Genomic DNA, 27232 nt, shown 5'->3' with positions numbered 1-27232 from the left:
GAGCTGCATCGTGAAGGATGTTAATGGGTTGTTAAGCAGACAGTGAGGGGAAGAACAGTCTAGGCAGGACAGAACTCACACAAGAGGACGCCTGGGTGGCTCAGTCGGGTGAGCGAGTCTGCCTTCAGCTTGGGTCATGATCCCAGGGTCCTGGGATTGAGTCCTGCATCGGGCTCCCTGCTCAGCAGGGAGTCTGCTCTCCCTCTCCCCCTGCCTGCCGCTCCCCCTGTGAGTGCTCTCTCGCCCTCTCTCTAATAAGTAAATAAAAAATCTAAAAAAAAAATCCAAAACTCACACAAAGTTTAAAGAACCACAAATACTTTAATGTGGCTGGGACATAGGAGATATTAGTGTGTGGAATATTCAGAGTTGCTGTTGAAACAGAGGGAGGAGACTATATGATGGACAACTTTATTCCCCACTGTCAGCCAGCTGGAGTCCTTGGGGAGGTTGGAGGCGAGAGTGGGACAAGAAGAAGCTTTTATTTTATTTTATTTAAATATTTTATTTTTAAGTAATCTCTACACCCACCATGGGGCTCGAGGAGATCAAGAGTTGTGTGTCCCGCTGACTGAGCCAGCCAGGTGCCTCAAGAAGGGGAAAGAAGTATCTAGCAGTAGGGAAAAAAATTGGAGGGTGCAGCAGGAGAAGGGAAGGTGTCGGTGGTTACTGCAGTGGCGTGGGAGATATTGTGAGAGCCCAGACTGAGGCAGCAGTAGGAAGAAAGGAAATTTAGTGACAAATCTGAGATAGCAATGATGCAGTGTAGTGTGGGGGTAATGATGTTTGGGGGAGGGTAGGGGTTAAGGAAGAGTAAAAATCAACCGTAAGTCTCAGGTGACTAGGTCAGTGATGCTCTAGAATGAATGTGTAGCTCCCACCCACCAATTTCNTCTCCCACCCCCCAATTTCATATGTTGAAACCTGATGCCCCATGTGATGGTGTGAGGAGGTGGGGCTTTGGGAAGGTGATTAAGTCATGAGAATGGAGCCTTCATGAGTGTGATTAGTGCCCTTATCAAAGAGAGCCCAGAGAGCTCTCTTGCTCCTTCCGCCGTGTGAGGACACGGTGAGAGGACACAGTGAGAAGACGGCCTCCTGTGAACCAGGAATTGAGCTCTCACCAGATAAAGAATGTGTTGGTGCCTTGATCTCAGACTTTTTAGCTTCCAGTGAGAAATAAATTTCTGTGTTTATAAGCCTCTGGGTCTATGAGATTCGATTATAGCAGCTGACATGGACTAAGATGGTGGTGATGTCTCCAGTAATTGTAGACTACAATTCACTTTGTAGAAATGTTTTAAAAAGTTACCTTCAGAGAGAATGATAAAATATAAAAATAGAATTTTTAAAAATTTGGACTTGTATGTATTCAATCCAAGAAATATCTATAGACCTTTATTTCAGGTGCTTGCTTCTTAGGTAGATGCAAAGTGGAAGGTTTAGCAGTCTCATCGTGGAGGGCAGACAGACAGACATAAGAGTCAAAGACAGATTGTAAAGTGAGACACTATGGGATTAATTATCAAAATTCAGTGTATATTAAAATATTTAAAATTATTGTCACATATAGTAAAGGAACCATTTAAAACCAATTAAAATATACCAACTGTAAAAGCAACAACAGAACACTGTGCCTGCCTATTGTAAACTCCTAGTAAATTCTAAGTCATAATAATAACATCAAAGAAATGATAGGCTTGTATTATTTTATAGAATAAAACAATTTTTATGCTGGAAAGGATATTAAAGATCATTTAGGTCCAGTGATTCCTAACCATAGAAATCCAGGGAAGGAGAGGTGGTTATGATTTCTCACTAAGCATTGAAATGGAAATTCAAGTCCTAGGATGTGTTAGTAGCTTTTGTTATCGAAATAAGGCCTAAATAAGGCCTTAAAAAAATAAAAATGTAGGACAAACTTTACATGAAGCTATGGAAACAGAATGAACTATTTTGCTTAAAATAGAACACCTATATTTAGGAGCTTTTAGTCTGGCATGACCTTGACATTTAAGTCAACACAGGAGTTTGAAGACTGTAAGTCCCATCTTCTCCCCTTTGTCTCCAAACCATTCAGTGATCTTAAGAGCTCTGCCAGAGCAGAATTTAAAGATCAAATGTAAACAGTGCATTTCCACCTAAGGATTTTAAAACACTCATCTCTTGGTCTCCCTGGTCAGCAACCTTCCGTGCGTGTGCACTACCGGTAATCTACAATCATAGTTTTGTGATCATTCCTATGATTAAATAAGGAATGTGCCAGTGTTGTGTTCTGGTCTGCGCTTAGGACCACTTACTAGCTGAATGACTCATGACTTCAGCCTCAGCTTGGCCCTCTATTTCATTATCTGTAGCATGAAGAGATTATGGTAGAACAGTGGTTTTCAATGTGGCTATACCATTGAGTCAGCTGGGGAACTTTTAGAAAATACCATAGCAGGCCCTGTTTTCAGAGATCCCCATTTAATTGGTCTGTTTGGGGCCCAGGTATTAACTTTTTGAAAAGCTCCCCAGTTGATTGTAATGTGTATCCGGGGTTGAGACAATTCTATGGGGTGATGTAGACCTGGTAAGTGATAGGATTTGTGGGTCTTAAGCAATGTCAGAGACCATCGTTAATAAAAAGAACACAAAAGTAAAAACACGAAATTAGAAACACAAAATTAGAAATGAAAAAGGATATTTATTTAGAGTGAAAAAAGAAATTATAACAAAGTATAAGATTTTAAAAATGCAAATATCACAAAAATTAATCCAGAAAAATAAGATAATATTTTTATGAACTATCAGACATANTTAAAAACACAAAATTAGAAATGAAAAAGGATATTTATTTAGAGTGAAAAAAGAAATTATAACAAAGTATAAGTTTTTAAAAATGCAAATATCACAAAAATTAATCCAGAAAAATAAGATAATATTTTTATGAACTATCAGACATACATCTTTGATACTTTTTTGCTTATGGATAGTTTAGAAAAGCTTGTTTCAGTTTCAAAATTCATTATGGGTAATTTTTTTTTTTAAAGATTTTATTTATTCGACAGAGATAGAGACAGCCAGCGAGAGAGGGAACACAAGCAGGGGGAGTGGGAGAGGAAGAAGCAGGCTCATAGCAGAGGAGCCCCATGTGGGGCTCGATCCCATAACACCAGGATCACGCCCTGAGCCAAAGGCAGACGCTTAACCGCTGTGCCACCCAGGCACCCCCATTATGGGTAATGTTATTTAAGTTTTAGGATTGTAGTCAAATTTGGGAAAATCTCTACTAAGATTCCATCATATGAAAGCTGTAAGATTTGGCAAGATTTTCTGGCTTGGTATATGGGATGTTTAATTTTATGTGTCAACTTGATTGGGCTGTTGGGCACCCAGACATTTGGCCTGGGTGTCTTTGTGAGGGTGTTTCTAGGTAAGATTAAGGTTTGTATCAGTAGGCTAAGTAAGGGAGGTGGCTTTCTTCAATGNCATATGAAAGCTGTAAGATTTGGCAAGATTTTCTGGCTTGGTATATGGGATGTTTAATTTTATGTGTCAACTTGATTGGGCTGTTGGGCACCCAGACATTTGGCCTGGGTGTCTCTGTGAGGGTGTTTCTAGGTAAGATTAAGGTTTGTATCAGTAGGCTAAGTAAGGGAGGTGGCTTTCTTCAATGTGGGTGGGCCTTATCCAATCAACTGAAGACCTGAGGGATGTCTTTCCACTTAACTGTTTGAGCTGAGACAGGGGTTTTTGTTTTTGTTTTTGTTTTGCCTTGGGACTGAACTGAAAAATGGTCTCTTCTTGGGCCTTGAGCCTGCTGGCTTTCAGACTGGAACTTATCCATATTGGCTCTCCTGGGTGCCCAGCTTGCCGATTGTGGAACTCTCAGTCTCTGTAGTTGCATGAGCCAATTCCTTATAATAAATCTCTCTTTCTCTGTGTATCTCCATAACTATCTATCTACCTATCTATATATCTGTCTATCTATCTATTCTCTTATTTTTATTCTGGAGAGCCCCAACAAATATAGAATATTTCAGACCTTATTTCTTACCCACTCCCTGTAAACTGGTGGGCATATCACATTTTGACCTCTGGCACTATAACCTTTGGGTCCTGATTTTGAGCGGGTATAGCGTGCTCTGTGTGTATTCCTGGATGCCATCCCTGTTCTGGGATAGCTAGTCTCAATGTAAGTGTGGGGGGATGCAACTGCGAATCAGAAAACTCTGCAAAATAAATGATTCCCTGGTCCTGTTTCCTCTTAGTTGGCTCCCACAAATGCCAATGCCAACAGATAAAAGAGGATCTTAGATTGGAAGGAGACCAGGGTCTTCATGGATTACAGTGCAAACGTCTTACCTTGGCAAGTTTTATAAAAATCTATGAACATGTGCACACATGTATAGAAACCCTCCAGGATATCATTAGGAGTCATGCAGGTGAGAGGCCTCTGGGGCTTAACTTCCTTAGGTTCAGAGCTCCCCTGATGCTGAGGCCTGCCATTTCTTAAGAGTTTTTGTGTGTTGGTACTGACTGGGAATCTACAATGGGTTGGGGCATTGTGGGTGCAGAGTGACACTGCTGTGATGTGCTAAGAGGAATCTGAAAAGTTTACAAGATGAAATGGCATCGTGTTACTGGGGGGTGAGTGGAATGGCTGGGATGAGTTCATACAGAAGGCAGTCACAAGTTGTAGCTCCTTGATTTGCCTCCATCTTGGTCTTGGTGATGGTCATGTAGTGTTGTTTACAAATAAGATCACACCTGCAAAATGGTTCCTAAATAATTTAAGGTAATATGATTTAAATAATCCTCATTTCTTCTCATTTCGCCCCAAATAGAAATCTTTTTTAAAGATTGTATTTATTTATTTGACAGAGAGAGAGAGACAGCCAGCGAGAGAGGGAACACAAGCAGGGGGAGTGGGAGAGGAAGAAGCAGGCTCCCAGTGGAGGAGCCTGATGCAGGGCTTGATCCCAGGACCCTGGGATCATACCCTGAGCCAAAGGCAGACGCTTAATGATTGAGCCACCCAAGCGCCCCACCCCTGCCCAAATAGAAATCTTATGGGTACCTACAAAAATGAATATATACACACTAAAAATAAANCCTGGGATCATACCCTGAGCCAAAGGCAGACGCTTAATGATTGAGCCACCCAGGCGCCCCACCCCTGCCCAAATAGAAATCTTATGGGTACCTACAAAAATGAATATATACACACTAAAAATAAAACTAAAATCACTTACTAATGCATCTGTGAAGAGAGTTCCCTTGCCTAAAAGGAGAACTAAGTCTGAACTCTGAGTAAGGTTTTGGATCTGGCCCAGAACTGTGTATTGGCAGAGCAAAAGTGAACAAACTCTAAATACTGTCTAAGAATATACAGTGGAATATGTAAATTAAAATGATTTTAGGTCATTAGAATCTTAAAAAGAGGCCAGTTCAACCAAAGGGGAAAACAGCAACTTGATTTTTTGAAGTATGCTTGTTTTAGGAGAGATCTTCCATCCAAGTATTGAGTGCTTGCAGAGCTGTTGCTTGGAAGACCAATTAACCAGAGGCTTCTTTTGCAAGGCTGACAGTTGTAAGAATTCTGGCAGGAAGTCAAATGGTGATGGGCTTTGCTCGCCATCAGGTACTCTGGCAGTCTGCCCTAGAGGAAGCTGGAGAGTAGCTGTAATGAGGAATGTCTATCACTAAAGAAGATTGATTTAAAAGCAGAATTTCAGAATGTCTCTGCCCGGATGAGTGCCATTCCTTGCAAAGTAGGAACTCTGGGATGGTAACCGTGGCTTCCAATGTTGCTACTATTGCACAAAGTTTTTGTGGAATCTTTTGGGAAAAAGTGTAGTTCTTATGGCACAATCTTTTGAATCCCCTCAGTGGTGGAAACTAATCCTATTTGGCATTGGATTATATTCTTTGGAGACGAAAAAGATTTTCAGAGCCAGTAATGAAAATAAAGTGTCCAATCAAACCCAGGAAGGTGTAGTGTGTGTGTGTGTGTGAAAGCTGTGTGTGACTATAAAATACTGGTGTATAGTTTTCTCCTCTGATGGCCACGCTAGTTCTGAAGGTAATTTTGTGGCAGACACAGTGGACTGGTTCACTCTTCTTGTACGCTTGCCCACAGGGAAAGGGCTGGGGAGCCTTGAGATACATTTCCTGGACACTTCTGCATTTGGGGGCCCACGTGTGGTTGGTTTTCCCAAACAGGGACATTGAACAAGCACTGTGGAAGGAAGAGAGAGCCACTGGGGGCAGTGGTCAGGCAGGGCAGTGAGTTCTCCTTGCAAGGGATAGAAGGAAGCATTTGGTTCTTCTGGGGCTGTTCCGGCAGAGGTTCAAGGTTCTGACCCATGAAGCCCGAGGTGCCAAGTAACCAGAGATGGCAGCCCTGGAATTCTGATGACCAGAACATTCCTGCAGCCTACTTCCAGGTATTGTTTCTGGCTGTGTAATGCCCAAGTCGGCTTCCCTGACTCTCCTGCAGATTCCATAAGGTGGCTAATACTCTCTAATAAATTCCTTACTACTTAAACCAGCAACCGTGGATTTGGTTGTCTGACTAATACAATGTCCAAATGAGTGATAAATGCATCCTTGGAATAAGCAGGGAGTCTCCCAGGTCAGCAACTTGAAAATAAAAAACTCATTAGAAAAAATAAATTTAGTATTGATTTAATTCCCAGTTTTTTTATAGGTAGATTTCATATTTGGGGAACAATGTAGGTCTCAGGGACAGTGTAAACAAAGATTTTGCCCTACTTTAGGAGAGTTCGTTTTTATTCTACTTAAAATGCTTGGAAGTGGGGCTTCTGTCGATTCTGTCTTAGGCGTGCATGAGAGCAGAGGGACGACGCTTCACTAGAAATGATGAATCCTGGATATTAGTTTGTACTCTTTGATAAGTTTGGTTTATATAAGTTGCTTTATGCTTATCTGTTATAATTTCTCCATGTAATTCACAAGGACCCCTAAAGCTTTCTGTTATTTTTGCGTTCTTATTTAGTGTTTGTACTTAGTGAATGTAAGTGACAAGCCTTCCGTGGAGGCTGCACGGCTGGCAGACAGTGTTAGGTGGGGGCCTGTGGAGGGGCTGTGAGGCAGTCTGGGAACGAATGGCTCTCTGCCTGCCATTCACAGTGAAAGAGGCTCAACTTTCGGTTCTATGGGCTGATTACCCATATCTGAAGTGATCACACGTCTGGGCTGGAAGGATTTGGAAATCAGCTTGTCCAGTTCTACGTACAAAGCCTTTCTAGCACATTCTAGTTGTGGGGAGTATTAGTTTTGCTAGGACTGCTGTGAACAAGGTACCTCGAATCGAGTGGCTTAATCGGTAGAAATGCACTGTCTAGAAGTCTGAAGTGAGGTGTTAGCCCTGTTGGTTCCTTCTGAGGGCTGTGAGGGAAGTGGCTTTTGAGGCCTTTCTCCTTGCTTCTTTTTTTTTTTTTTTTAAGATTTTATTTATTTATTTGACAGAGAGAGAGAGACAGCCAGCGAGAGAGGGAGAGAAGGAACACAAGCAGGGGGAGTGGGAGAGGAAGAAGCAGGCTCCCAGCAGAGCAGGGAGCCCGATGTGGGGCTCGATCCCACAACGCTGGGATCACGCCCTGAGCTGAAGGCAGACGCTTAACGACTGAGCCACCCAGGTACCCCCTTTTCTCCTTGCTTCTGGTGGTTCTTGGCTCGTGGCAGCCTGTTTTTCACATGGTGCTTTCTCTGTATGTACCCGTCTCCAAATTTCCCCTTTCTATAAGGACACCAGTCGTACTGGATTGTGGCCCACCTTAATGANGTTTTTCACATGGTGCTTTCTCTGTATGTACCCGTCTCCAAATTTCCCCTTTCTATAAGGACACCAGTCGTACTGGATTGTGGCCCACCTTAATGAGCTCATTTAAACTTGATTACCTCTGTAAAGACCCTATACCCAAATAAGGTCATATTCGGAGATCCTGGGTGCTAGGACTTCAACATATCTTTTCGGGGGGTGGGCACAATGCAACCCATAACATAGGGACCATATTAGGATTCTTTTGGCAAGTAACAGAAACCCACTTCAAACCAGTCTAGTAAAGGGGGCAATTTATTGCCTCACACAAATGGGAAGGACAGAATGCACTAACCTCAGAGATAACGCGGTTTCTACTGTTGGGACTTCTCTCTCTCCATCACTCCACACCGTACATGGCCTCATCCTCTACCACTGCAGGTTGGAACTTTCCATGGGCGTGGCTTCAGGCAGTGCCAGACCTTCAGCATTCCATCTTGGTGATGCAGAAGGAAAGATGGTTTTCTCCTGAGCCACAGCTTGTAGAGCCCAGGGAAGGATTCCGGTTGCCCTGCTGGTCCCGAGCTTGTGCTTGGAGCAGTCGCTGCGCCCAGGAGACTGATTATTCGTCACACGTGACTGTTCCTCAGCATCCCCGAGCACGTTTCCATTTCATTCGCCTCTAGCATCTGAGCATTCTTCTGTACTTTCCACAGAAACCTACTATCCGTAGTTTCTACATCTCTTTTTAATATTAAAGCTTTCAGCTTTTTAGAACAAGATTTATTTATTTATTTTGGGGGGAGGGGCACAGGGAGAGGGAGAGACAGAATCTCAAGCAGACTGCAGTGAGCATGGAACCCGACGCGGGGCTCCATCTCATGACCCCGAGATCACGACTGGTGCTGAAATCAGGAGTCAGGGGCTCAACTGACTGAGCCACCCAGGTGCCCCAAATCTTTAAGTTTTTGAAAATAGAACCCAAGGTCTTTCATGGTTGAAACATTTTCAGTCCTGTCAGTCTTTAGCCCTTCCACCCGCTGCCAGCACCTCCTAGCCCATTTAATCCTCCCCGTTTAGTCCTCGCACGCTGGACACCTGTTTCTCCTTCCAGATCAACTCTCCACTTACCTGCAGTCTGCTCTCTGCCCTGGAGGCTGACTTGTACCCATAGCTTCCATGAGCTCTTGGCCCTCTGCTTCCAATAGCTTCCAACAAGGAGGAGATCAGAAGCTGGCCAGGGAGGGAGGACCTGAGGCTGGGCTTATTCCCCCACTTTTTTCTCTGCAGGGTCCCTGTGGACTGGCATTGTCCCTTACTGAAGGCAATAGCTCCCATCTTGTGGCTTTCTTTGTATTATTGCCTCTAATCTGTTGGTTTTTTTTGTGTGTGTATATATATATATATATACCCAAATATTTATACCAAATATATATATATATATATATACTTCATATATATATATATATATATATACACTTCATATATATGTGTATACTTCATACTATATATATAGTATGAAAANTGCGTTTGTGCGTATTGTATGTAGAAAATGTAATGATCCGACAATTCTGTACATTATTCAGTGCTCATCATGGTAATATACTCTTAATCCCCTTTATCTATTTCACTCATCCCCCAGCCACCTCCTCTCTGGCAATCTCCAGCTCGTTCTCTGTATTTAAGAGTCTTTTTTTTTCCTTTGTTTTGTTTCTTAAATTCCACATATGAGTGAAATACGGCATTTGTCTTTCTGAATGACTTTTTTTTGAAGATTTTATTTATTTGTTTGTTTATTTATTTAGAGTGCAAGCAGGAGGAGTGGTAGGGGTAGAGGGAGAGAGAGAGAATCCCAAGCCGACTCTGTGCTGAGCGCAGAGCCCAATATGGGGCTGAGATCATGACCTGAATGGAAATCGAGTCAGAGGCTTAACTGACTGAGCCACTCAGGTGCCTGTCTGATTGACTTATTTCACTCAGCATTATACCCTCTAGATCCACCCATGTTGTCACAAATGGCACACTCTCATTCTTTTTTTATGACTGAGTAATGTTCATACACACACACACACACACACACACACACCACATCTTTATCCATTCAAATGCTCATGATGGGCATTTGGGATGCTTCTATATCTTGCTATTGTAAATAATGCTGCAGTAAACATAGGGGTACATATATCTTTTTGAATTAGTGTTTTTGTTATTTTGGGTAAATACCCAGTAATAAGAAGTATTGGATCATATGGTAACTTTATTTTTAATTTTTTGAGGAACCTCCATACTCATAACTTTTGAAAGCTGCTCTGTTTTCCACTCCTTCAGGGCTGGTGTGGGAACAGTGTGGCATCCCACTGTTACTGCCTCTATGGTTCTGCATGTCCCTTATGGTTTCCCCATACCTTGCCAGATTTTGGTAAATAGCCCCATCAAACCAGACCATAGAGTTGGCAACTTCCCTGACTGTTAGATGTCTTCCTCTCCACCTCCAGTTTCTAAATATAGTTAGAAATTGAGAAAATATAGTTAGATATTGAGAAAATATACAAATGATATAATCCATTCTAAAGTATGAATGCTTAATGTAAGCATAATTCCTCTGGCACATTTTGTTTGAAACAAGAGTTGTATAGACAAAATTAAGAGAATTTCAGACTGTATCGTTGACTTTTTTTTTTTTTTTTCCCCTGGAGCCCTCTAAATCAAAGGCACACCTCCTGAAGATAAAACTGGCATCAGATAAAGGCACTTCTTAAACTTTTCGACAAAAGTGACCTGGCTGAAGGGAGGTGGCCACATACCCCAGGGAGCCTAGGGTGCCAAAAGCCCTAAGTAACCTTAAGCAAGTATCACATTTACTAAAAAGGTTCTATTTTATTTAAATAATATATGGGTTCCTCTTTCTATACCATAATGTATCTCTGTTTATCATATTACTTCCAAAGTTTAATAAAGGTGAGTTTCTAGCAAGATGGACATGTTTTTCATTTTGCTTTATTACAGGCAGGCAGCCTAGTGCTGTGGGGGCCACATAGCCCCAGTTCAAGAAGCCTGAAGTGGGGAGAACCTGGATACATTGATAATTTTATAATTTGATAATTAGGGGTTTGTCACTTTTTTCCAGATCTATATTTTCTTACATACTTTCAGATCCTAGGGAAGTTCTTTTTTTTTTTTTTTATCTGTGTCATGATCCTAACTTTATTTTCTTTTGTTCAATTTAAATTCAATTAATTAACATAAAACGTATTATTTGTTTCAGGGGTACAGGTCTGTGATTCACTAGTGTTATATAATACCCAATGCTCATTACAACACATTCCCTCCCCAGTGTCCATCACCCAGTTATCCCCTCACCCTCTCCTCTCCAGCAACCCTCAGTTTGTTTCCAAAGATTAATAGTTCTTACAGTTTGTCTCCCTGTCTGGTTTTGTCTTGTTTCATTTTTTTCTTCTCTTCCCCTATGATCCTCTGCCTTGTTTCTTAAATTCCACCTATCAGTGAGATCATGTGATCATATGTCTTTCTGCGATTTACTTATTTTGTTTAGCATAATACCTTCTAGGTCCATCCATATCTTGTAAATGGCAAGATTTCATTTTTTGATGACTATATAATTCCATTATTTACACACACACACACACACACCACATCTTTATCCATTCATCTGTCGATGGACATCTGGGCTCTTTCCATAGTTTGGCTATTGTGGACATTCCTAGGGAAGTTCTAAGATTTGTGATAAGCATTTCTATTTTAGACGCAGGTATACTATATTTCATTTCTTTTTCAATTGGGCACATCTATTTGACTTTCTTTCTTCTTTTAAATTGTTTACTTATGTTTACTTATGTTACTTTGATGTAAGTTGCTTTTATTTTTTAATATGTCCCAAATCACAGGATTTTTTTCTACCAATCTTTGTAACATTTATCACATATTAAAACATGCTCTAGGCTGTACTACAAAGCTGTGATCACAAAGACAGCATGGTACTGGCACAAAAACAGACACATGGACCAATGGAACAGAATAGAGAACCCAGAAATGGACCCTCGGCTCTTTGGGCAACTAATCTTTGATAAAGCAGGAAAAAACATCCGGTGGAAAAAAGACAGTCTCTTCAATAAATGGTGCTGGGAAAATTGGACAGCTACATGCAAAAGAATGAAACTTGACCACTCTCTCACACCATACACAAAAATAAACTCCAAATGGATGAAAGACCTCAATGTGAGACAGGAATCCATCAAAATTCTAGAGGAGAACATAGGCAACAACTTCTATGACATCGGCCAGAGCAACCTTTTTCACGACACATCTCCAAAGGCAAGAGAAATAAAAGATAAAATGAACTTATGGGACTTTATCAGGATAAAGAGCTTCTGCACAGCCAAGGAAACAGTCAAAAAAACTAAGAGACAGCCCACGGAATGGGAGAATATATTTGCAAAGGACACCACAGATAAAGGACTGGTATCCAAGATCTACAAAGAACTTCTCAAACTCAATACACGAGAAACAAATAAACAAATCATAAAATGGGCAGAAGATATGAACAGACACTTTTCCAATGAAGACATACAAATGGCTAACAGACACATGAAAAAATGTTCAAAATCATTAGCCATCAGGGAAATTCAAATCAAAACCACACTGAGATACCACCTTACGCCAGTTAGAATGGCAAAGATAGACAAGGCAAGAAACAACAATTGTTGGAGAGGATGTGGAGAAAGGGGATCCCTCCTACATTGTTGGTGGGAATGCAAGTTGGTACAGCCACTCTGGAAAACAGTGTGGAGGTCCCTTAAAAAGTTAAAAATTGAACTACCCTATGACCCAGCCATTGCACTACTGGGTGTTTACCCCAAAGATACAGACGTAGTAAAGAGAAGGGCCATATGCACCCCAATGTTCATAGCTGCATTGTCCACAATAGCCAAATCATGGAAGGAGCCGAGATGCCCTTCAACAGATGACTGGATTAAGAAGCTGTGGTCCATATATACAATGGAATATTACTCAGCTATCAGAAAGAACGAATTCTCAACATTTGCTGCAACATGGACGGCACTGGAGGAGATAATGCTAAGTGAAATAAGTCAAGCAGAGAAAGACAATTATCATATGATTTCTCTCATCTATGGAACATAAGAACTAGGATGATCAGTAGGGGAAGAAAGGGATAAAGAAAAGGGGGGTAATCAGAAGGGGGAATGAAACATGAGAGACTATGGACTATGAGAAACAAACTGAAGCCTTCAGAGGGGAGGGGGTGGGGGAATGGAATAGACTGGTGATGGGTAGTAAGGAGGGCACGTATTGCATGGTGCACCGGGTGTTATACGCAACTAATGAAGCATCAAACTTTACATCGGAATCTGGGGATGTACTGTATGGTGATTAACATAATATAATAAAATAAAATTAAAAAAAAAACAAAAAAACAAAAACATGCTCTAGGGATGCCTGGGTGGCTCAGTTGGTTGAGCGTCTGCCTTCAGCTCAGGTCATGATCTCATGGTCCTGGAGTCCAGCCCCGTGTCCAGTTCTCTGCTCAGTGGGGAGTCTGCTTCTCCCTCTCCCTCTGTGTTCTCCCTCTTTCTTTCTCAAATAAATACACAAAATCTAAAAAAAACAAAAACAAAAAACCCCACCCTTTCTGAGATCATATCCTCTGACTGACAGGTGCCATGGTGTTTTCTCTCAAGTAATTTCTTTTTATTTACTCTAAGAAGTGAATCACAAGAAAGTTTTCTTTTTTTTTTTTTTTTAAAGATTTTATTTATTTATTTGACAGAGATAGAGACAGCCAGCGAGAGAGGGAACACCAGCAGGGGGAGTGGGAGAGGAAGAAGCAGGCTCATAGCGGAGGAGCCTGATGTGGGGCTCGATCCCAAACTCTGGGATCACACTCTGAGCCGAAGGCAGATGCTTAACCTCTGTGGCACCCAGGTGCCCCAAGTCATGTCAGTTTAGAGACTAAAAAGCTGAATTCAGATAGGTTGAGTAACATCCCTCCTGTCACACAGCCAGTTAAAAGCCAGCCCAAATTTTAAGAGGGTTTGTTGGGCCCCAGGATCTTACATTATTGTGTAATAAAAGGACTAGGATGGATCTGGGTTTAAACATTGTCTCCACTGCTGACCAGCTGTGTGGCTTTGGTCAAGTTACCTAGTTTCTCTCTCAACCCTTTCCCTCCTCTATGAAATGGGGGTCATGATGTCTACCTTTTTTTTTTTTTTATTGAGGTATAGTTGACACACAACGTTACATTAGTTTTGGGTGTGATGATGTCTACCTTTCAGAGCTGTGAGGAAAAGACAATATATTTCAAGCTGCTGTACAAAGTAAAATTGTCACTGTACTATGTCGTTCCTCATTGACTTTGCCACCATCTGCCAGTGAAACTTTAGGAAAATCACCTTCCTTGCATTTTGGTTCCTTCATCTTCAAGATTGGGGTGGGGACAGCAGGACAAAAATTGGCCTAAATCAAGAGATCTCAAACTAAGAGGCTTGTACGGGCCGGGCAGGTAACTGAGGGCCTGGAACCCAATGTGGCAAATGCCAAATACCAAGAACGCAGAAATCTGGATCTTTCATCTGAAATCTCTCAAGTTTAACTTTTGGCAGCGAATTCTGAAAACTGGAAAAAAAAATATATGGGTTTTATCCTCAGCCCAATGTGGCCATAGGTTTGTAAATTTTTGGCTACACAATCCCTAAAAACCTTCCAGTCTAAAGTCATCAATTCCATGTCATAAAACAACAGTAGTCTAATACCTAGTCCTTCCTTGTCGGCACCTGAGGTCATGGTTTTGCCTGTACCATCCTGGCTGTTTGGGGAGTGGGCCTTCTACCTGTAGCACCCAGCACTTCCTGAGAAGTTACAATCTTCATCAAGTTCTGCTTCATCCTGTCCCTGCTTTGCTTAACCTTCAACTGCTTTCTGTCGTTTGTGGAATAGAGTCTAAACCTCTTAACTGGAGGTGACCAGCTTTCCTTTCTTAGTTCCTGTTTGTCCCCTTCACGTGTTTCAGGTTCCTCAACAATTCTACCTGCCTGAGATGTCCTGCCCCCAAGTGTTCTTTTTTCAATGTCCTTCTTTGGGTGCTGCTTTGGGCCCACCCACACATGTTCATATTCTGTTTACTCTTCAGAGTTCAACTCAGATCCTTCATCATGTGCAGTGTTTCCCTCCTGGGCTTTGCATTTAGCAGAAATCAGGATCTTGGTCTTTTTTTTTTTTTTTTAAAGATTTTATTTATTTAGTTTAGACAGAGAGGGAGAGAGAGAGTGTAAGAGAGAGAGAGTGGGGTTGGGGGTGGGAGGAGCAGAGGGAAAGGGACAAGTAAATTCTGCGATCAGCACTGAGCCTGACAGGGACCTCAGTCCCACGACCCTGAGATCATGACCTGAACCAAAATCCAGAGTCAGCCACTTAACCGACTGAGCTACCCAGGCACCCCAGGATCTTGGTCTTTAAATTGCAGGAGACCAATAAAATCCTGTCTTGGTGGCATAGAAGGGAGCTAATTCTGTTAGATTTTTTTTTTTTTTAAGTAGGCTACAAGCTGAGCGTGGAGCCCAACGTGGGGCTTGAACTGACGACCCTGAGATCAGGACCTCAGCTGAGGTCAAGAGTTGGATGCTTAACTGACTGAACCACCCAGGTGCCCCATTTTGTTAGTTTTTTGATAGCTTGGATTACTTTGCTTATTCTCAGTTTTGCTTTTTTGTTATGTGTGAAAGATATTAATAAAAAGACATTTTCTAAGACTAGTAAAAATTGTTTCCGGGGCTTCAGACTCTTCTTCCTAAAGGTATTTTTCTTTTGGGAAGACTGAAGAAGGATGAACATAGTATGGAGAGAAAAATGCATATTTTTGTTTACCTGTAAATCTCTTATTTTTCCTTAGAGCATGTTTCTGTTCCTTCCCTGGGGTTTAAAATCCATCCTGGGTCCAAAATGAGCTAATTCTCACAATAATTCTTTTCTGCTTGAAAAACCACATTTTCCTCTGGTGTGAAATTTCACAAACAAAGCCAACTGGAAGAAGGAAGAAGGATCACCATGTTCAGATGTTATATTTCCACTGTATACTTGTGCATTTGTCAAGTCATTCCCCAGTTTAGGCAAACTGAGACTCTAACAGCTCTAATTTTCTCAAAGGGAAAGATAGAAGAAAATTCATTTGTCATTCAAATCCTATTCCTTGATGTCAGGTCTTGTAGCCCCCAAATGGAACACTAAATCCTTTAAAATCACTTCCCTGGTGGCCCGAGTGGTACATGATACTTGTACTGGGTCATTTTGTATTCATTAGTTACAATAAGACAAATGGAGCAAGTGTCAGTGTATCACAGACAGCCAAAGAGAACGGAGCCTTAAAGTTGGCCAAAACCAAGCTCATCCGCACACATGGAAAAGCCAATATTGGTAATAATTAAAAATAGTATAGCACTTCAACCTGGACTTTTGGAGTTTTTTTGCAGTCAGATAATTATCAAAAGTGTCATTCACAACAACAACAACAAAAAGGTAGAAAAGGGAGAAGGGAATTTGAGTGAACTCTATGAAAAGCTCTTTCAGAGTGTCTTTCCATTAAGAAAAGGATGTTTGAGCTCTGAGCTCCTGGTCACCCCACACAGCCCCCTACCTTTCTGTGTTTTTATTGAAAGAATTCTACTATGGGTGTTTGTGATGTGGGATCTCAGGAAGCCAGGTTTGATTTCACCTCTCTTTTGCAAGACTGGCTGTGAGAGGAGTGGGTTTACTCAGGACACCCCCCTGGCCAGTTATTTCTCAGCCTTATAATAGAATGCAGTGGAGGTGGGGGGGGCAGCAGCATTCTGAGGGTTGGGCTTTATGGTGAACTTGTTCCATGATGCTCCCTAGTCAAAGGCGAGGAATGCAGAGAAGGTTGGGAGGAGTCATGAGTTGGGAATGAAACCGCAGCTAGTGACTGGACAGTTGGGCAGCTCTGTAAAAACATGAATCCTAGTCCTTATAGAGATCACGGCTCTATGGGTAGTTTGTATATTTACTCAAAAGCGGTGGCATGCATTGTTTGTGTTTAGACTGCTTCATCCTTTAGTTCACTTAAATCTTTCACTGCAGAGACATGCTTATCTTAATCAGTGGATGGTTTCCTAAAAATTATGTAAAACACAATTGCGAGAAAATACAGGTAGGTTGCCAGGAGCACGGGTCTTGGAACGTGTTTGATCTGGATTCGGATCTCCACACTTTCGATGCCACACAATTTAGGGCAAGGTGATGATCATTTTGAACCTCAGATCTCTCTTCTGTCAGCAGAATTGATAATACATACTGAGGGGTGAAGATGAAATAATGTACGTAAAATATGTAGTCAGTCCTAATACGATAAATGAAAGGCATCATTATTGTTTAGTTTTCATAAATATCAGAGTCATGGTGGGGGTGCCAGTAAGGAAGGGATTCCCATGGTTGGAAGATGAAAAATGAAACAAAACAAACAGAAACAACCAAATAATGGACCCTACAGGGTATATGATGTTTTATCAGTCTGACTATAATTTCCCAGATAGGAGCTAATCCTAGAGAAATGTGTGGCCTGCATGAAATAAAAGATTCTGGATCCCCAGCCCTCCGACAACCAGAGAGGAAAAACTGTGCGTAGGATGAATGAAAAGACAGCAATGCGGGTCTGTAGCAAAGGCTGACATTTAAGGGCACCAGCCTTGGTCCCGGCCCTGTTGTAAGCATGCTGTCGATGTTATCTCATTTACTGCTTACAACAACCCTGTGAGACAGATACTGTGATGAACCCCAGCTTGGAAACTGAGGCAGAGAGGTTTGGTAGATTGTCCAAGGCCACACTGCCCTAAATGGCAGAGCCACAATTAAATTTAGGCGGTAGCCCTCTTTTCCTCTTTCATCATTAAGGCGTGTGTCATAGTCTAAGTGGAAGCATTTTTTCCTTCTTAGTGGCACACCAAATAATGGCGCCTCTTGGAATTAGAGCATCTTCTTGTGATGAAATATGGGTAACACCCATGCACTCACCACAAAGATGAAATAGTATTCATTTGCCACAGATGACAAAGACCTTCTTTTTTTTTTTTTTTAAGATTTTTTATTTATTTATTCGACAGAGATAGAAACAACCAGCGAGAGAGGGAACACAAGCAGAGGGAGTGGAAGAGGAAGAAGCAGGCTCATAGCGGAGGAGCATGATGTGGGGCTCGATCCCATAATGCTGGGATCATGCCCTGAGCCGAAGGCAGAGGCTTAACCGCTGTGCCACCCAGGCACCCCAACACAGACCTTCTGAAGAGGAGTGGGGGGGGAAGGATGTGCTGTCCGGAGGCTAGCTCACCTTTTGCTACCAGCAGGACTACACCACAAATGATTTATAAATGTCAGTGTTTCAGGTCTTTCATTTATTTTTCTTTGATTTTATTTTATTGTGATAAGAACACTTGTACAGTGAGCCCTACCCTCAATAAAAAAATTTTTTTTTACCCTCAACAAAATTTTAAGCACACAATACATTATTACTGACTACAGATACACTGCTATACAACAGATCTCTAGGTCTTTTAGAAAAATGTAAAGAAATGAGAACCTGCAGCCATCCTACCTGCTTTGAAGGGGAGCCTCGACAGTGGGTCATTGCGGTGAGTGTGGTGTTTATATTATCTTGTGTTAAATATTCTGTGCTCTGGGATAAGGTCACCTCCTTCAGGTCAGCCCTGAGATATGGATCTTTCCAATCATCTAGGGGAAAAAATGTCCTTAGTTGGGGAATGGAAATCGAGAAGGGAGGAGGGAGAGAGGAATTCCAGCTTTTTCTTGGCATTGCTCTCTGGATCTAGACTTCGAGAAGTTTGCCAATAGTTCAAGGTCATCCCTAATATAGGTCCTAGAGACTTCTGCTTTAAGATTGATTGATTGATTGATTGATTTTTAAAAGATATTATTTATTTGGCAGAGAGACAGGGAGAGAGGGAACACAAACAGGGGGAGTGGGAGAGGGAGAAGCAGGCTCCCTGATGAGCAGGGACCCCAATGCAGAGCTCAGTCCCACGGTCCTGGGATCATGACATGAGCTGAAAGCAGATGCTTAACGACTGAGCCACCCAGGCGCACCTATTTATTTATTTTGGAGAGAGAGAACATGAGTGAGAGGAGCAGTGGGAGAGGGAGACAGAATCTTAAGCAGACTCTTCACTGAGTGTGGAGCCTGATGTGGGGCTCGATCCCATGACCCGAGATCACAACGTGAGCCCACAGCCTGAGCCCACAACCTGAGTGGGAACCAAGAGTTGGATACTTAACTGACTGTGCCACTCAGAGACTTCTGCTTTAAAGAGGCAAGTTGAGAACTAGGCAGAGGGACCCCAAACTGTGGATGAATGAGCCATAATTCAGAAGCCGACTATCTACTGTATTAATCTCGGCCCAGTGCAGGACAGAGAGATCACTCTGGGCTTTTGGCAGAAAGAGATTTGGTACAGAAAGATACGTGCTTAGAAAATCTCTGGGAGACCTGGATGAATGATCTCTACATTGGGTGACCAGGAATGCCTCTTGGAACACTATACATCTGTCCTGCCAGGGAAACTGGTATGTCTGGCCCACTGTGGGGAGGAACAGGGTAGGTGTGGAAATCAAAGGCCTTTCCGGGTGTATTCTCTTCAGGAGACCCTGCTGTGGCTGGATTCGGAGAGCCAGTGCTGCCACTCCCTTTCAATACCCAGAAGCTGGAGTTTGGACAACTGAATACTGAAGCAGAAAAATAACATGTTTCTATGACCTGCTTGCTGGGATAAGACAGCCAAAAAGGATGTGGCCCGTGACTCATTCCACCTTCCAAAACTCATAAGAATGCTTCAGTTCTTCTCCAGAATCGGATCAGCAAGGGAGTCTGGGAAATGTGTGTTTTGTTTTGTTTTGTTTTGATTTGTTTTGTTTTGTGTTTTTTGGTGTTTTTTTTTTTTTGTTCTGGTTTGTTTTTAGCTTTCTAGACTCTGCCATTCAAGAAAAAACAGAAATGTAGGGACTGCACATTGAAGGTTAATCAAGCATATCTAACATAGTTTCATTTCATTTATCCCTTGCATTTATTTTCCTTTTTCGGTCTTTAGTTCGGGCCTTGACCCAACTTGTCTACAGATTGTAAGGGAAGCTGGTATCTGGAAATCGCTTGGCTCCTTAAGAGGGTGACCATGTGTCCCAGGTGTTCATGGGACTGTGGCCTCTTGGGTTGTGGGACTTGAAGTGCAAAAGCTGACACAGCTGGTCAGATACTCCTTTATTTATTTATTTTTAAAGATTTTACTTATTTATATGAGAGAGAGAGAGATCATGTGCAGGGGAGCATTAGGCAGAGGGAGAACCAGACTCCCCACAGAGCGGGGAGCCTAATGTGGGACTCGATCCCAGGACTCTGGGATCATGACCTGAGCTGCAGGCAGACTCTTAACTGACTGAGCCGCCCAGGAGCCAGTCAGACACTCCTTTAGCACTTGCAAACCACAGGGCTAGAGTGACTGCCTCCATTCACTGGACTCCAGGGCCAAATCTGTTCCTCTTCTGTTTCACCCAGCTTGAAATTTACTTCTAAGGAGGGAGGTAAACGTCAAGTTGTGTTAAGAGTTTGCCTTTTAACCTTATAGTTAACAATACTGTATTGTATGGGACGCCTGGGTGGCTCAGTTGTTAAGGGTCTGCCTTCAGCCCAGGGCGTGATCCCAGGGTTCTGGGATCGAGCCCTGCCTCAGGCTCCTCTGCTGGGAGCCTGCTTCTTCCTCTCCCACTCCCCCTGCTTGTGTTCCCTCTCTCGCTGGCTGTCTCTCTCTGTCAAATAAATAAATGAAATCTTTAAAAAAAAATTATTGTATGTTTGAAAGTTGCTAAGAGAGTACATCTTAAAAGTTCTCAATATGAGAAAAAAAATTTATAACCATGTCTGGTGATGGATATTAACTAAACTTATTATTGCAATAATTTAACAATATATACATATATCAAACCATTATGTTGTACACCTAAAAAATGTTGCATCAATTCTATCTCAATAAAAATAAAATTAAGTTAAAAAATAAAAAAAAATAGGAGGAAATCAGTTATATCATAAATTACTTATTTGACCTAAGAATAGAGATGCAATTCAAATATGTTACAGAGGCTGATATTCTGGAAACCTCTTCAGGGTCTGTGAATAAAGCTGTATTTCAATATTTAAAAAAAAAGGTTAACTAAAACATACAATTTGACCCCTCTTAAGCGACCAGTGTCTAATTCAGTGATAGTACTGGCAACTGTTTATTATAGTTTAAGTTCAGAAAGTATTCTGGACCAAAATCCAGTTCTTTTGTCTGGGAGACTTCTGAAGTGTGCCTTTTTTAAGGAGGAAGAGAAGGGAGTGAAGAAAAGGCTCCCTTGGCTTTCCTTGTTCCATCCTCCAGAGCAGTCAGATTTTAAGCCCATGGAATGCCATAGGTAATTCCAGAGGCGACCTTCTTATTATATGAAAGTTGGGAAAGGAGGAACTTATTTGTAAGTTCGACTGATTAATGACTTAGAAGAAGCATTAGCAAGCTGGGAATTTGAAGAGAGTTTATCCGCATACATCTAACAAGGTAGGCATCCTAGTTTAGGCAAGTGTACTCATTCATATTATGTGAAAGAGCCATGGGTACAGCAGAATCCCATGATCTGAATCCATTTCTTTCTATGAATCTGAAGATTAGGGCTGATGGAAACACCCCTGGCTTTTTCCAAAGTCATACTTAACAATGGAAGAGAAAGTGAAAGGAACGTCTCTTGCTAAATATTTTCTTCTTGTTTCCTATATGGAAAGCTAATTGGACCTTTAAATTCTGTCTATAAATCATGATCTTTCTATTAGGGGAAATAAAAAAATCTATAGGCTCTTAGAGGTGTTTCTAGTTTAACTGTGGCAATTGACCATGAATAAACACAGCGTGTTCCAGGGACATGATTATCTGACTTTTCAGCAGGGAAACCCTCTGCTGGTACCTAATGCAACAGATTGAATTTGCTGAAGAACAACTGATGTTTGGGGCTGGGACCAAAATGAGAGAATGGGCCAAAGAGCTTAGAAGGACATCATAGGAAGCAGCTCGATTCTGTTTGGATCCAGAACAAGCTCAGAGGAGTATTTAGATACCAGAAGTGACATATATTTTTGCCCACCCTACTAACAGTAGGGGACTAAAATCTGGGCAGGGGTGGCAGCTGGAGTCATCTTGCCTGTTTGTGGAAAAATAACAGTGGGCTTGATGGAGATCTCGGGAGGAGGGGATAGTGGCAGGGGATGAGGAAATGAATATATTTGCCCTGTTTGATCAGTCTGGAAGCTGCCAGGAGATCAGTGCTGTCCCAACATTAACATTGAACACACACTAACTGTCCTTTGATGTCAGCTGGCCTATTTTGTTCTCTAAGGATTAACTGTGAATGGTAGTTGTTGGACTAGAGTGAGATAATTAACAGATACAAGGTGCACTGAAAAGTCAAGCTGATCTACGATTATAAGAGAGAATATACAGTCAGAGTCAAGAGAATGGGCTTCAGGAACACATGGGTTCCACAGACTAGCTGTGTGTCCTCCCCAAGTTACTTAATCTCTCTACACTCTACTTGTCATGTCTGTAAAGTAGAGACAATGCTCGGGTTGGATAAGGCCAAGGGTCAGTGAAGTGGCTTTGTCATGACGGCAGTGGCATGGCACTTGTAGGAGGCAATCCCCTTCCTTCATTAGGAACTATTTCCCACTCTCAAAATTCACCAGGGTCCTCCTACCTGCTACAGCTAATGGGCTCTTTCCAGTTACCCTTTCTGACTTCTCCACAGCCTTTCACGCATCTGATAACTCCTTTGAGTTTTCTGCTGCTATGGTTTCTGTGACTTCTCTGATTATTCACATACCGTTCTGACCATTGTTTCGTATGTCCCTCCTTAGCTTTCCCCCCTCTCCTTCTCTTTGACTGTGGTGTCCCTGGGACCCTGTCCTTAGCCTTCCTCTACTCAGTCGGCCTTCCTTATTCACCTGATACCACCTTTGGGCTGATGACTCTTAATTCACATCCCTAGTCCAGACTTCCTGTGTGTCATCTATCAAAATAGTTTATGGGACACATGTACTTGGCTGTCAAAATCAGCACCATCTGAGAGGAGAACCATCTTTCTCCCAAGAGCGTGCTTCTCCTGTGCTTTTGTTGGATATCACCCACGCAGTCACTCAGCTATGAAACTTGAGAGACGTCTTATGTTGGACTGTTTTCTCATCTTCCAGATTCTGTTGGCCTCCAGGTCTGGCCACTTCTACCTTCTCATAGTATATTTAACCGGTTTCCTCCTCTCCATGTCCTTGCCACTGCCTCACCACATTCTGTCTAGGCCTCCATTCGCCCACCATGGCCAGAACGGCTTTGTGGTGAGCAAGTCAGAATGGCACAGGCCGCTGACAACACACAACCTGTGAAGCCCTTGCTGACTTTTTCCACTCTGCCACCCTTGCAGTACAGTCCTCTGCTCCATCCCTGCGATCTCCCTGCGGCTCCTCTATGAACTTGGAGCACCATGCCCCGTGCTCTTGCACTTGCCTTTCCTTCTGCCTGGAAATGAAGATGGAGTAGAGTTATGGCTATTAAGTTCCTCGGTGGCATCCTGTACAGAACTCACCTCGTTGTTTTAGGCTACTTACCGGGTATTTCTTCTACAAGACAAAGGTTTCCTCAGTCCAGGGATCCTATCCTGTTCATCTTTGGTCCCCAGAACCTACTCTGGTCCCTAGACATTGTGGGTGCCCACGGCACGGAATAAACGAACAGAAATAATTTCTTTATTCCGAGTGGGCTCTCTGGCTCAGCAGCTGCCTTTCTTGGAGACCTGCTCCCTGGGGCCTCCGTCCCCCCACCGCGCAGGTGAAGGGCGGCCGGGTGGCTCGCTGCCTTCGGGACGGGCTGGGCGGTCGCCCGCGCGCCTGCGCCCTCTGCTGCTCCGCTCCGGGCGCGTCTCTGTGCGCGTGTGTCTGGAGAGGAGAGGCTTGGGTGACAGGCGAGGGGTGGGGGTAAGAGTTCAGCCTGACTCAGTCTCATTCACTGATTTCTCCGCCGCTGGACCGAAGCTGCCTCTCCAGGCGGCTCCCAACTACTCCCGCACCTCCACAGTCCCCACTTGCCGCCGCTCCACTCTCAGCCAGACATTCTGACCGACAGACTCACGAGTGAGTAGCGGCGGCTTGTGCGCCCGGGCAGCGCGGCGAGATGTCCTCCCGCGGGTTGAGTGTGTGTGTGTGCGCGCGCGCGCAGGGGTGTCCCTGGTACTCCACGCCGGGCGGAGAGCTCCCTGCCGGGAACCGTGTGTCGGTCCGAGCCGGCGCTGCGGTGTGGGTGCCGGCGCAGGCAGCGGTTCCGCCGCCCCCGGAGCGCTGAGGGAGTTTGCCGGGATTCCCGGGCTCGGCTCGCGGCCGCCCGTGGGGTTCCCCGGGAAGGCGCCGGGGCAAGGCGGCGGCGGGGAAGCCCGGGCTGTGAGCGGCTGGCAGGCCGGGAATCTGGGAGCAGGTCTGGCCCCGCAGAGCCGAGGGAGGCGCCGGAGCGGCCGCCCTGGCCGCCCAGCTTCTCTGCCTTTCTCCCTTACCCTTCCTCCTTTCTTCCCTCAGCAGCATCACAAAGCGCGAAATGAAACCCAGCGCAGCGAAGTCCCGCTCTCCTCTCCCACCTGGTGCACATCACCCCGGGCCGGAGGACGGGAGTGGGAGTCCCCGAGATTAGGGGCGGGGGCTTACCCCGGGGACACACCTGTTTTTGCCTCTCGCCGAATTCGATCGGGATGCAGGATCGCGCGAGGGGTTCTGACACATACTCGCGGGTGTGTATGTGTATGTGTGTGCGTGTGTGTGCGCGCGCGCTCGCTCGCGCGCACGCACTCCGGGCCCACGCTTGCGGGGTGCGCTCGATATAAACAGCACACCTCACCCGCGGCCCCCTCGTACCAAGACTGCACGGTGGGCTCCTAGCGAGCTCAGAGAGAGCGTGGCGGCATCTCTTTGTTTGGTTGTTGCTTCCCCACCCCTCCGCAAAGCAAACCGATTTTCGGTTTCGCGTGACACTGCGCGCTGGGACTTAGTGTGGGCCGCAGCCTCAGATGCCCCTGGTATTTGAAATTGAATAGTTCTTTTGGGCTGGGGGGTTATTTTTAGTATTGGGAATACAGAGGCTCGCTCGTTGACCTTTTTGCGGCTGCTTTGGGCTTTGCATACGTGTCTCTAATTGATGAAGCAGACGGATTCACATCCAGTCGCGCACACGTGCTTGCTCACAAGTGTGTACACACATTTCTACACACGTAGCTTTACCCCTTTCTTTTCTTTTTTAAAATCGGTACTAGGAAGGTACCGTTTGTAAAACAAACAAACAAACAAACAAACAAACAAAAACCCACACACCAAAAACCAAAACCAAAAAAACTTTCCTTTGTTCTTTTGGGCATTTTCTATTTTGAGTAATGGAGTAGGAGTGCCAAAAGGTTGCAATTAGTTCACGCGAATAAAAGACACTGCCTCTGAGTCAGTGCTGCCAGGTTGATAATTATTAACATATAAAACAGATGCTCTGTTTAAGGCAAAAGGGGCGGGGCGGGGGCAGGTCCACGGTAGACAATGAGGGAGGGTCTCTGCCGACCGCCTGCTGCTTATTGTTTGGGCACTAGCCGCAGCCTGCAGCCGCCGCCTCCTTCGAGGCTTCGCTTCTCGCTCGTCCCTCGGTCTCATTTGGGACCGTCCGAGTCACCCAGCGCCGGCCACCGGGGCGCTGGGACGCCAGTCCCAGCCGCAGCCGCCCTTTTCTGACCGCCCTCTCTCTGCTTTGCAGGTTGGCATCTTTGCGCTCGAGGGTGTCGCAAGCCGAGGCGGCGAGGACAGGGCGCCTCTGGCGCAACCAACCGGGCGGTATGCGTCGCGGGCAACAGCGCTAAGCGCCCCCACGCTGGGCACGGGGCGTACTCCCTCCAGGCGGCGGGCCGAGCGGCGGCGGCGGAGGGGATGCGCCCGGGACGCGCAAGGCTCCTGCCGCGAGCTACCGCCCCGAGGTGGACCCCAAGCAGGGCTCATCGCAGGACTGCGCGGACCCCTGTCCCCCGGGGCACGCGGCTGCGGAGCCTCGGGGCCGCATCTGCGGTCAGGATGCCCTGGGTGCCTCTCTGCTGGTGAGGATGCCCTGCTGCTCGGCTCTGCATCCCCAGCCCCGGTCCCTGGTGGGCACGACTGAGTGGGCCCGACTTCGGCCCCTCGTGCTGGTGGATGAAAAGCGCTGGAGTCCCTGAGTGCGACGATCAGCGGTCGAATCTGAATTCTAAGAGCCATGGACGAAGGCACCGGGCTGCAGCCCGAGGAGGGAGAGCCGCTGGAAGCACACGGCACAGTAGGAGCTGTCCAAGAGAAGTGCGAACCAGAGACTTTTAGGTCCAAGAGTTTACCGGTCCTGAACAGCGCCTCCTGCCGGCCAGACCTCAGTCCTGCGAGTGCAGGAGCCAAGCCAGCCATCGGCTGTACAGATTCTTTGGGCCATCAGGAGTTGAAACAAGGCCCAAACCGGTTGGTCCCCAGTCCCTCTGCTCCTTCCACCTCGGCAGAGATGGCAGGGTTCATGGAATGTAACCACAGGGTGGAAGTCAGCAAAGCCGTGTCGGTGTCCTCTACTTTGGCCACGCTCCAGGGGAGAAGATGCCTTTATGTGGTCCTCACTGATTCCCGTTGCTTCCTGGTTTGCATGTGCTTTCTGACCTTCATCCAGGCGTTAATGGTGTCTGGGTACCTGAGCAGTGTCATCACCACCATCGAAAGGCGCTACAGTCTGAAGAGTTCTGAGTCGGGGCTGCTGGTCAGCTGCTTTGACATTGGGAGCCTGGTGGTGGTGGTGTTCGTCAGCTACTTTGGCGGCCGGGGTCGGAGGCCCCTGTGGCTGGCCGTGGGTGGACTTTTCATTGCCGTCGGGGCTGCCCTTTTTGCTTTACCTCACTTCATCTCGCCTCCCTACCAGATCCAAGAGTTGAATGCGTCGGCCTCCAACGATGGCCTGTGTCAGAATGGCAACTCCACGGCGCCTTCGGAGCCTCCCGCCTGCCTGAAGGACTCAGGAGGAAATAATCATTGGGTCTATGTGGCTTTATTCATTTGCGCACAGATTCTCATTGGAATGGGTTCCACACCTATTTATACCTTGGGACCAACCTACTTAGATGACAATGTCAAGAAAGAAAACGCATCCTTGTACCTAGGTAAGACTTTCCTGTCTTCTCAAATAAGCTTGAACTCAACAGTGAACAAGAAACACTTCCGCATTTCCCAGGAGATTATATATTTATATATATATATATATATACACCCGCACACGCTATATATATTATATATATTATAAAATAATATATATTATATATTAT

General features: G+C 44.5%; 1 protein-coding gene across 4 annotated transcripts in view; it reads left to right on the top strand.

Annotated features, from left to right (window-relative positions):
- The window catches only part of SLCO5A1 (solute carrier organic anion transporter family member 5A1), a 243107-nt gene that overhangs the window by 86009 nt on the left and 129866 nt on the right, over positions 1–27232 (top strand). For 3 of the 4 annotated variants that reach the window (XR_004627811.1, XM_034668160.1, XM_002918503.4), the window contains exons 1-2: positions 23835–24020; positions 25666–27070. Coding sequence is in view for 3 of the 4 variants with exons in the window: in XM_034668160.1 (XP_034524051.1) it covers positions 26155–27070 (916 nt within the window). In the remaining variant the exon portion in view is untranslated. Of the gene's footprint in view, positions 1–23834; positions 24021–25665; positions 27071–27232 lie in introns of those variants that run through there. The other variant, XM_034668159.1, reaches the window with a different exon arrangement.

Source organism: Ailuropoda melanoleuca, chromosome 9, assembly GCF_002007445.2.
Source record: "Ailuropoda melanoleuca isolate Jingjing chromosome 9, ASM200744v2, whole genome shotgun sequence".
NCBI lineage: Eukaryota > Metazoa > Chordata > Mammalia > Carnivora > Ursidae > Ailuropoda > Ailuropoda melanoleuca.
This window is presented reverse-complemented; position numbering and strand designations above follow the sequence as displayed.